Source organism: Staurois parvus, unplaced genomic scaffold, assembly GCF_062004578.1.
Source record: "Staurois parvus isolate SC_StPar_1 unplaced genomic scaffold, SC_StPar_1.0 ptg000001l, whole genome shotgun sequence".
Classification (NCBI taxonomy): Eukaryota; Metazoa; Chordata; class Amphibia; order Anura; family Ranidae; genus Staurois; species Staurois parvus.
This window is the reverse complement of record NW_028317797.1, coordinates 7,327,280-7,339,325: the sequence shown is the minus strand read 5'-3', so window position 1 is coordinate 7,339,325 and position 12,046 is coordinate 7,327,280. Positions and strand designations below refer to the sequence as shown.

At 38.8% G+C, this 12,046-nt stretch overlaps 1 protein-coding gene across 1 annotated transcript in view; it reads left to right on the top strand.

Annotated features, from left to right (window-relative positions):
- Nucleotides 1-12,046, top strand: part of LOC149474766 (uncharacterized) — a 1,567,000-nt gene that overhangs the window by 1,482,615 nt on the left and 72,339 nt on the right. Inside the window, exon 13 of the mRNA XM_089693250.1 lies at nucleotides 10,668-10,712. Within this exon, the coding sequence (XP_089549376.1) occupies nucleotides 10,668-10,712 (45 nt within the window). The remainder of the gene's footprint in view (nucleotides 1-10,667; nucleotides 10,713-12,046) is intronic.

Below are 12,046 nucleotides of genomic sequence, written 5' to 3'. Positions count from 1 at the left end.
AATCATAGACCCAAGTATAGGTCAACATAGCAGATTAGACAATAATTAACATACAGTAGGTTAATCAATAAATCAATAATTTAAGCAAATATGAATACCTTACCTATACCAGCTATACGTTTTTACCGCTGAGCAGGTCTGGCTGTTCTAATATATATTTGCAATGTCAGGTAAGTATGAAAGGCAAAATATGTTATAACCCAAGGCAGGCCTGACATGTTTATTTTTACTGATCTGTTTTATGCATTGCTTTACGTTAAATTGAGATGATCTAATTTAAGTGTATTTTGGTTTTACATTTTAAGCTAGGTTCACACTAGTGCGGTACAGCACATTTGATTCGCACAGGAACCGCACCGCATTCCTGTGCAAATCACGTGCGATTTGTGTGCGGTGCGATCGAAGCCATACATTTTGTATGACTCAAATCACACCAAACCCACACCAAAAAGGTGCAGGACCCTAGAATCGGATTGCATGGGTATTCACACCTATGTCATCCAATTCTGCACATCGCACCACATTTTGTGAACCAATTTCGGGGGGTTATTAACTTAACATACACACCCGCATCGGTTCGCATGAACGGGATGCGATTCTGATGCGGTGCGGAATTTGCACAGAAAATGCTGCAAATTCCTCACCGCATCAGTGTGAACCCAGGCTTAATACTGCACTTTTATTGTAACTATACTCCTCATCTTTCTGTAATTTGTGTGTTGATTTAAATATTCAACTAATTAATAGTAAATTGTATAATTCAAACATTGGAGATACAGTATTTTGCATCTGAATTTATGGAATCTGATGGATGGAATTGTAGCTAATTTTTTTTGGAAGAAAAACAATGTCAGCCTGACTTAAGGAAAGTCAATGGTTAAAAATCCTGTACCAGTTTTTATTTTAAATGCAAGAGTCAAATAACATTTCAGAAAATCAGAACTAAAACAGAAGTTATTCTCTGAAGTTACACAGCTCTTATATTAGTGACATTTCAGCCTCCCTGGAGGAACGGCTTAAAATTTATGACAAAACTTACAATAAACTTAAAATACTTTAAATGTCAGCAGCTTTGACTTACATTAGCTTTTCACAGTCAGATCACTTGCAATTGCAAAGTAAAATCACGTCCAATCTCTTACTATTCAGTATGTATGTACAGCTATTTGTAACATTTTTGCCTCTGAAGTTGAAAGGGTACACTTGTTTGTTTTGATGATGTCCGTTTAATTTAGGAGTTATCCACTTGTGCTGTGGAAGGTTTTACCCCCTTCGTGACCAGACCATTTTTTGCTATTCAGCACTGCGCTACGTCACCTGGCAATTGCGTGGTCATGCTATACTGTACGCAAATGAAATGTAATAGAGCTTTCTTTTGATGGTATTTAATCATCACTTGTTTGTTATTTTTTTATAGCGATCACATAATAATCGGTTGTCGGTAACAGTAATCCACTGTGTCGTGATTGTGACTGCTCCTAAACCGGAGAAGGCACAATCACGTAAATATATGTAACTCTGCACTTGCTGCCTTGCGGCAGTAAATGTACTGTAGAGGGGTGGCTAGTGGTTTAAAGCCGACCACACTAGGCAGGAGAGCACATCCATCCCAATGTGGTCAGTTTTCTAGCTATGCTGGAAACTCACTGTGCTCTCCTCCAATCATTAAGTGAAGTATGATGCCCAATCATCTACCACATAAGACTGTCTACCTTTGTTTGATATTGTGCAATTTATTGTGTCCTATGGGGGGGATTGTCAGGTAGCCTATTCAAGGCCCCAACATTTCTAAAGGTGAGCCTGCTCCCAATACTGTTAGAAAAACTTTGTGGATGAAGATGATAATTATTTTTTCAGTGCCATTTTTGCACTCATGTCCGGGTTGTTAATATTATCAAGTGAAAACAGGAGATAGACAACCAAAGATATTACATTTTGGCCTAGAGAATACAAAAACATTATGAAACATCACTGGGAGTTAGCTGGTTGCCAAAAATGAAGGCAATGAGTATCTTATTGGCTGAAACAATGAAGATTATATCTCAGTGACAACTGCCAGAGAAATTTGGTTTAAAAGTCAAAATATATGAGACTGATTCAATACAACCAGGCCAAATATAATGAGCACACTAGTGGAGATCTTGCCAGTGGCAATCTTTCTTTGTTTTATAGAACAGCTGAACAAGAAGTTTGCTTTGAATTAATCTCACATGTGTAACATTGAAAACTTACATTTGGGGAAAAACACAGAAACAGTTTAGAACTGGCAACAAAAATAAATTCATATGACTGGTTGTATGTCTGTACAATGTACAACAATGTATTATATTACAGTTTATCAATCCTTGATGTGACAGCTGCATTAGTTTTCTTTTTTTAGGGCTTGTTTTTCCTGTAATTGTCACCTTGTTGTCCTGTCAGTAACTCACTTCCTGTCTTACAGTGTCTGCAATCTGGATGAAGTAGTAAAGCAGCCAGCTTTGGACAGCATCATTGTCAGTCTGGGGAGAAGGGAGTGTTAGATTAAAAGACTTAGAGGGACAGGCTGAACTCCATCTAACGCTTTCTAAATTAAGAAGAAAAAAATAATAATTTGCCTTTATCGGTTGTGGGGAGGGGTTGCCACCATCCCTTTAATATTGCACAGAAACACAATTTTTCTTGCCTTTTTGGTGGGACTTTTAAGACAACCATAAATAGGCATAAACATATTAATTATATTAAAAATTAAATTTCATTACATTTAAAATATGCCACGAAAATCCTTGTGTAAAAAAATCTTTTAAAACCATACATTAAGTTGCAGCTGCAGTGTACCTTTTCTATTGAAAAACCAAAACCATTTTTAAAACGAAAAGTGATACAGCCAGTCAGGATTCCACTTTATTATTGAGATTCCATAGTCAATCCATATACTGCAAACATGCTACGCGTTTCGAATTATTACTACAACAAATTCTTCATCAGGGAAGATGTACCACACTATAATAGAGCATAGCAGAACATTAGAACATTGTAAACAAAGCATAAACATATAGCTTCACCCAATTATTTACATTTCATCCTTTATCATTAATGTGTGCAGGATCCACTTACAGATTACAATCTTTAACCGCCTATTACAACACCCTAGGGCAGGGGTGGGCAAACTTTTTGACTTGAGGGCCGCAATGGGTTCATATATTGGACCTGGGGGCCGGACCAAGAGTAGATGAATGATGTGTATGTGTGAACTAATATAAATTAAATTAAAATTTGTAACATTAAATGTTTAGATTAATTTAAGGTAGAAAAGCATAAAAAGAGTTATTTTACAAAACTTTTATGCCCCCCACTAGCTGCTGGCCGGCCCAGCCACTACCATGCCATCCATAGTAAGTATAGTAATATTCCCCCATAGTAAGCATAGTAATTAATCCCCCATATAGTAATTCATCCCCCATAGTAATTCATCCCCCCTATAGTAATTCATCCCCCTATAGTAATTCATCCCCCATATTAATTCATCCCCCATATTTATTCATCCCCCATATAGTAATTCATCCCCCATATAGTAATTCATCCCCCATATAGTAATTCATCCCCCATAGTAATTCATCCCTCATATAGTAATTCATCCCCCATATAGTAATTCATCCCCCATATTAATTCATCCCTCATACAGTATTTCATCCCCCATAGTACTATTCCCCCCCAAGTAGTAAGCCAAGTCCCCCCTGTGTCAATTTACTTATCTTTGCTCCGCGCGTTCCTCTCGCCGTGTTCCCGTGCCGTTCCGGTCTTCAGGGCGGACTGTGAGAGGAGCCTAGCTCCCCTCACGTTCGTCACGCTGCCCCGCCTACACACATCCTGACAGCCAATGTTTGCCTGCCCTGGCTGTTTTTTTTTTTTATCACGCTCCGCGGGGCGGATTAAAATGTCCGCCGGGCCGTAGTTTGCCCATTGCTACCCAGTAGGCCCTCAATCCACCAGGTTAGGTCCCCAACATGCAGCAGGACCGCAGAGAGACATCATGCAAAGTTAAAAAAGTATGACATATACGGAAATTTCAGATTAGTTCATTTTAAAGCACTGAGAAAAGGTTTACATGCCCATCCATACCTCCCGTAACTCTTGGGATGATAACAAGGGAAAATGTAAATATATATTAAATGTATATAAATAAAAGCTGACCATTGTAAGCACCCCTGTTAGAGTTAAATGGGTTGTATCAACCTTCTAACTGCTCATTTGTGTGGACAGCTTGGCCTGTTAAAGTAAGATGAAAAAATAACAGACTTACTGGCTCTATCACCAAGTGAATATAAAGGGAAAAATAAAACTAATGCAGCTACCATATTGATAAGCTGAAATGTAATATATTTTTTATTTTTGGTTTCAGTACCACTTTACGAAAACAACCCAAGTTGGAAAAAGTCTAACAACCTGCAAAACAATCTATTGGGAACCATTTTGATATCAACCTAACTGTAGATATTGAAAAAAAACTTCTGAGGGTGTAATCTTTCCTACAGGAACAGTCTATGGCATCTACAGAGAGGCTGTTTAAAAGTGTAATTCAGAACAAATCGATGCAAAAAGAAAACAGGGAATGCTATTTTGTCCTCTTTCTGATGATGACAGCTGCCATTCTGATCTGCTGATTTCAGCAAGCCCTAATCAGTGGCCTGGATCAAGTATGCAGCGAGTGAAGCCAGAGAGAAGCCATAACTGCTGATGTGCATGCTTCATCTGCATCAGTGGAAACGAGTATTTAAACCCTTAGATCACGGGTGTCAAACTGGCGGCCCTCCAGCTGTTGCCAAACTACAAGTCCCATGAGGCATTGCAAGATTGACAGTTACAAGCATGACTCCAAAAGGCAGAGGCATGATGGGACTTGTAGTTTGGCAACAGCTGGAGGGCAGCTAGTTTGACACTCCTGCTTTAGATCATCATAACAGACAGGCAGCATTCCCAGAAGGAGAGGACTGGCAGGCAATCCCTTTGTTTCTCTAAAGCTGGCCATATATGGATTAAAATTCCTGCTGAACCAGCCAAATATTGATCCATGTATGGTTACACTGTTCATGAGAAGTTGATCGACTTTTCATGAGTGGGCTTCTTGGTATATTTTCGATTGCTACAGCGCTGATCATTGTATCCTTTCATTGGGGGACTCCCGCTGTCAGAATAAAACACAGAGGGGAGAATTTCCCTATCCACTTCAACTGTGTGGATGGGGAAATTGATTCAGTTTTTTTATTCAGCTGGCTGGCTGAACAAAAAAAATTAACCATGTATGACCAGCTTAAGTACAGGATTCCTTTAAAAGTTCCTAAAGCAGAAATCCAACCAAAAATAGTAAAAGAAACATGAATAGCCTATTATAAGATAAAACAAAAACAGCTTTTGCTGCAATATTCAGCTTCAAGTTTCTTTTACACTTGCGGTCTATGGTGATTCACGTTTCACCGAGCAGCAAGGGGGCAGCCGACAGGCATTCGGTAGGCAATATTACTGCTTTCTTAATGGCTGCTTTTTTTTTTTTTACAGCTGAATGGGTTTATTCAGTGAAAATTCCAGGCCAAAACCACCTGACACTTGCCTTGCAGTTGTGGCATAGCCCTATTCACTTGAACAGGTTGTGCTGCCAAACATGAAAGGGGGGGTCATTTTTACCGAGACTTAGAGCATCATGGCTAAAAAAAATAATTGGTAGAGTGCTAAGGGAGTGCCATCATTCCCAAAACATATATCAGAAGAATACCCTCTATTGGTTGGGACTATTGTAGGCAAAAAAAAAAAGATGTGAGCTTATATATGTAAAAAAAACAAAACCAAAAACAAACAACTTTATACATTAAAATTGAATAAAATAGAAATGAATTGCGGCTATACAGTACACTCCACAGCCCTGACCACAACTTAATAAATGCCTAGGCACCCGATGCGTTTTGAGACAGGGCTTTACAACTCTTCTTCAGGGGTTCCCATATACAGGTTAAAGGATATTCCACAATACAGAAATGTCATTAAATGTCAATCACATAATATGACAGGAACATTTTAGGTAGAACTTCAAGACAAATACATTTACTGACCCAACTGTGTGAGACATTTATACATTTAGATAGTAAAGCCCTGTCTCAAAACGCATCGGGTGCCTACCCATCTATTAACCACTTGAGCTCCTGAGGATTTACCCCCCTTGATAACCAGGCCTCTTTTTGCTACTCGGCACTGCACTAATTCAACTGATAATTGCGCGGTCATGCAATGCTGCTTCCAAACAAAATTTATGTCCTTTTTTTCACACAAATAGAGCTTTCTTTTGGTGGTATTTGATCACCTGTGTGCTTTTTATTTTTTACGCTATAAACAAAAAAAACCCAAAAATTTTGAAGAAAAACAATATTTTTTACTTTCAGCTATAAAAAATATATAGTAAACTCAAAGTTAGTTATAAATTTAGGCCAAAATGTATTCTGCTACATTTTTTGTATGAAAGGTATAGCGTCTACAAACTATGGTATAGATACTGCAATTTACGCCATTTTTTTGCTATAGAGCACTGCGCTAGTTTAACAGACAATTGCGCGGTCATGCAATATGGTACATAAATGAAATTTACATCCTTTTTTTTCCCACAAATTGAGCTTTCTTTCGGTGGTATTTGATCGCCTGTGCGTTTTTTATTTTTTGCGCTATAAAAAAAAAGCTGACAATTTTGAGGAAAAAAAACAATATTTTGGACTTTTTGCTATAAAACATGTCCAGTAAAAAAAAATTAAAAAAACAAATTTTGTCATAAATTTCTGCCAAAATGCATTCTGCGACATGTCTTTGCTACAAAAAACCCCAATACATGTAAATTAATTGGTTTACGTGAAAGTTATAGCGTTTACAAATGGCGGGAAAGATACTGGGATTTTTAATTTTTTTTTATACTAATAATGGCGTCGATCAGCGACTTATGACGGGACTGCGGCGGACATTTTGACACTGGGGGGGAACTGACTTTGTGTCACTGACATCCCCAGTGACACCAATACAGTGATCAGTGCAAAAAAAAAAACACTGACACTGTACTAATGGCACTGGGGAGGAAGGGGTTAACTTTATTATTCAGGGAAAGCGTTAACTGTGTGAGGGGAGTATTTTACTAGGGGGCGGGGGTGTGTACTGCAGGGAACACTGCTGATCGGGACAGATAAACTCTTCTATCCCGGTGATTGGTAGCTGTGGCCACAAATGGCGGAGCGGGTAAGGTTCACGTGCGCCCCCTACCTGGAAATGCGAAATCACACACATATATATATATATATATATATATGTGTGTGTGATTTTGTACTCCCGTGTCGCCCTGTAGCATTATTTCTGCTACAGGGTGTTTAAAAGCAGGGTGTTTTTCTTATTTTGGACAGCCATATGGGCTTTTTCACTGGAAACACCATGCCACAACCGCAAACCTAGAACTTGTAGGCTTGTAGTTGCAGTGCAGCCCCATTCACTTGAATAGGCTGAATCCAGCAGCGGTTGCCTTTGCAGCTTAAGAGGGGTAGCTGTGGGGTGGTTAAAACTCAACTCAACCGCCTATTTTTTACCACCTTCCAACCACAAGTGTAAACTAGGCCTAATTCCTGAGATTTCCCTGCAGTACTTTTTTCTGTAACTAGATGTCCTCACTCTGATGGCCAGAATCATTTAAAATAAGGTCAGGAGCAATCGGTGAATTGGTAGCATCATGGTTGCTATCATTTTTAGAAGAGGGTCAGCAGTATTAGCCCATGTACTTCTTTTATGAAAGGTTTCCTTTGACACAGCAAATTCTATCAACTTCCCTTTTTTCACCGGTGTTTGGATAAACAGGAGATGTAGTGCTTTTAGTGACATCTATTTTATATCTCTCATGAATAAGATATTTATTAAAAGCAAACCTTTGATTAAATATTTATTCTGAAATAAAACAAATCAAGTCCTATCTTGCCAGTGCCTTGTGTTTTCCGCATGTCAATGCAGCTTTTCCGATCCCGACCGGTGACACGGATAGGCTATGGCAGCACACGTTTTTATTTTTTAATAAAACATTTTATATCCCTTATTGATTTATGTACGTGTTATATTGTTGACAGCAATTGGAAATTACTTTTGTGTAGTTCCTTAAACAAAGTATTATTTTTTGCTTAGCACCAGACATTCAGTGTTTTCATTTAAAGACTGTCGTATTTATTATTTATGTGTCAATTTCATAACATTTGCCAGCGCAATGGATTTTTATATTTAATGTTTCCACAGCTGGCTTTATTATGCTATGAGTGGATGCACAAGTGTAAAATCTTCCTTTCATCATTCAGGAAAGACGTTCCATGGAATGCTTACAGTGTGCTGTGCTGGGTTGTCATGTCATTTACTCCCAGTGTTCACCCTGCTCATCTTGACACTGTCTACAAAGGTTAATATGACGTGTTATTGGCAGGAGCATACTTGCTCTATCATGGACCATGAATGATGTCTTTCCAAGATGATGGGATCATATAATAACTTGCCTCACTGCTTTTTTTTTTATCCTAGAAGGGTTGATGTGGCTAATTGCTGCCTTGGATCATCCCTACTGCCCTATCCACATCTGTACCTTGTTACCTGTTCTGTCAAGTAGCATAAAACTAAAGTTATGTTCAGTTACAGTATTGACATGTGAGATTTATGTGGAGTGTGCATTGAGTTGTTTGTGCTAGCCAGAAGCTAAAAGCTCTTGGTAAGCAGTAGGAGGCACGTCTCTAAAGCTGGCCATACATGTGACATTTTCTGTCCATTTCAACCACTTTCCCTCTTCTAGAAACTGTACATATAATCACAAGTAAATGCCAGAAACAAAACAGTCTACCACCCGCTAGTTCAATCGACCACAAGAATTCAGTTGATTGTAAAGATGAACCTTGGAATAATATCTGGCAGCTTTAATACAGTTTGTTGAAAATGGAAAAAAACAGCAACAATGTAGTTGAATGCAATCATGTTTTGCCATTGATGCCAACTCCCTTCAGATGACTAAAACCATCAAAACATTTTATTTATTTATAAAATAAATACATTATTTATTCATTTTTAGGGTAGCACTGGGGAAAGTTGAGACTTCTGTCTGGTTTTACTTGCCACCCTTGCAGAGTGTGCCCCGTGTCCGGACAGAAAGTGATGGAGAACCTCTCCACCAGGCACCCAAGCAAGAACAAAAACATAATAGGATCTGGGGTGTGGTGGTAAACTGCAGACTAAAGGATCCTGAGGAGCTGACCAGGAGTCTCTGGTAAAGCTTAGAGTTTCCACTGAAAAATAAAAGAGAGGGATGAAGGAGAGTCCTTATAGTGTAGTAGATTAATTCAGAAACAAGGATAAAATGCTCCCACAAAAGGTAAAAAAAGACTTAAAGCGGAGCTCAAGGTTCCCCCCAAATAATTAACTGTCAGCAGCTATAAATATTGTAGCTGCTGATGTTTAATATAAGGACATTTACCTGTCCAGGTATCCAGCGATGTTCTCATCCCAGCCAATTCTTTCATTTGGGTGCAGGTGCCGGCATCTTCAGTAAGGGAAACTACGCTGCGCTTTGTGAATGGTCCCAAAGTCTTCTGGAGGGGGACCGAACATTCGGTTCAGATCACCGCAGCGCAACTGACTGGAAGTGGGAGCGGTACCTGTTAAAACCAGGTACCTGCCCCCACCTAAAAAGTGCCAAAGAGCTGGTATTGTGCTCCACTTGGAAAATGTTCTTTATTGGCCACTAAGTGGAGAACAGAGTTTATGGCAGTGTTGTAATTTAGGTGGATCACATATAGCAGTTATTTGGTGAAATAAATTAATTGGATATTTTACTAAAGTAGACGACTCGTGCCTATCCTTTGAACAGCCACCTTGGGCACCTCTGCCATTTGAACAATCAATGGGCTTTTTTTTTTTGTGCTCTTCCTACAAAAAATGTTTTTGGTTTAGTGAGGAAGGGTTAGAACTTACTAAAATGTTTACACTGCTCTATGTGCCTTCCTGTTCCAATGACAATTGCTTCCTCTATTATTTCTATGGGCATCAATGGGACAGGAAGTGAGGAAAAATTTCCTCAATGGAAATAAAATTGTTAGCTGCCCTATGAACCTGTCAATAGAATAGGCATCCCATGGTAAACTGAATAAAATATCTCCTTAACAGCTGGAATTCAACTACTTATTAGCCTCTTACCCTTTCTATTGATTTCCTCAGTTTATGTCTCAGAAGACCTCTGCTCCAGACAGGGGATAGACACAATGTACCGAGAATCTCTTGGCATATGACTGTACAGTACATGTACAGTATATGGCAAATTGTTCTTTCCTGGAGTTTGTCAACCTATTTTACTAGTTGTATCCATACTTCTGATAACCAAGAATGAATGACCAACAGTGTTCCCCCAACGTTCAATGGACCAGAGTCAAAGTACTGGCCAGTGATGATCTGTATTTTACAAAACACTGGGAAACCACTTGTGTCGCAGCTGATGGGATGGGTAATGCAACATATCTTGTTTAATGAAAAGTGGAAGAAATTAAAAATATGAATCAAAATCATTGTTCAGAAAGGCTTTTAAAGCTTTACAATTTTGTGACACATGATTTATTCATCTGTTTATATGACTTGCATGTTCTTTCTCTTTCTAGGACAATCTCAAGCATTAGATAGCAGTAGGAATGAACCATCGCAAGGTAATAAGACATTTATCCTCCATACTTGACAATGATGGCAATATTTTTATTAATTGCATGTAGTAGTTTATGTCTTCTAAAAAGCATTGGATCTCAGTGTGCTACCTTTAAACGTGTTTGTTGGTAAATAATTGCAGCTAGATTCACTTTACTGGACCTTGTAGACACACCTGAACTTTCCCCCATTATAACCAGACCAGGGGCTCAAAGTACTATTGCTCTTCTTGCTTGTTTGCCCGCTTTATGTTTATTTTAGACTTTGTCTGGCATAAAATTAAATTTCCAAAATTACAGGAATGTAAACACTTTATTCTGCCCCATACAACCTGTTTCCATTGTATTATTTTCTCTTTGAGCTTCCAGTAAACTTACTGAGACAATATATTAATTGAATGTATTGAATGATGATGTATTCCAGGCAAAATTGGAAATCAAGCCACAAAATTAATACTTTTATGATGTTCTGGCAATACCTTCCCCCTCCTGGATTTTCAATGCATTCAGGTGTTCCAAATCCTTATCCTGCTGACTGTGTGGTATTATGTGTCTTTATGGTCGGGGCATCCCTACCACCCTTCACTGGCTTTTTTTACTTTCCTCTGGGCTTTTCTCTTTCTGGCTCCTATCATCTTTTCTCTCACATCTTCTGAAGAGCTGTTAACTGCAATTAGCCTTCATCTACCCAATTTGACCTGATCGACCCCCTTCTCTGCCTTCTCTCACCCTCTCAGTGTTCCATGGTGAGCTGTTACTCCCTCTCCTTCACTCCCTGCCATAAATAGAGTCAACTCTGCCTCTTCTTCCTTTATGATTGACTCCTGCTCTGCCTCTGCCCTTGCTCTTCCCTAGTCCACTTCCCTGCTCCATGATAAGCTTTCTTGACTAAATATCATTTATCTTCCCCCTAGACAACAAATGTTGTTATGATAAATACTCTGAATACAGACCACATATTACAAGGGATGTTTAAATCAAACCAGGACTTTTGAGTTTATATAATAAAAGAACAAATTTCAAAGAGTAGAAACTCTATTTTTTTGCATACTCCCCTGCTACATTTATACACTTATTCCAGTGTTTAACTAATGCCTGGAAAGCTTTGGCATAAAAGATTTGTCAGTACGCCTGAACCATCCTAGGGCAGTCTGTTTCACTTCATCATCAGTGCTGACAAGCCGACCACAGAAAGATTAATTTCTTGTGCAATTTCGCAACATATTATGGCAGCTGTGGGCTGGGATCCACCACGGCTGGGATTGTCACTGGTGGAAGTATGGCCATCTTTAAAATGTTTACACCATTCAAATGTCTCACTGAGGCTGGGCGTCTATTCA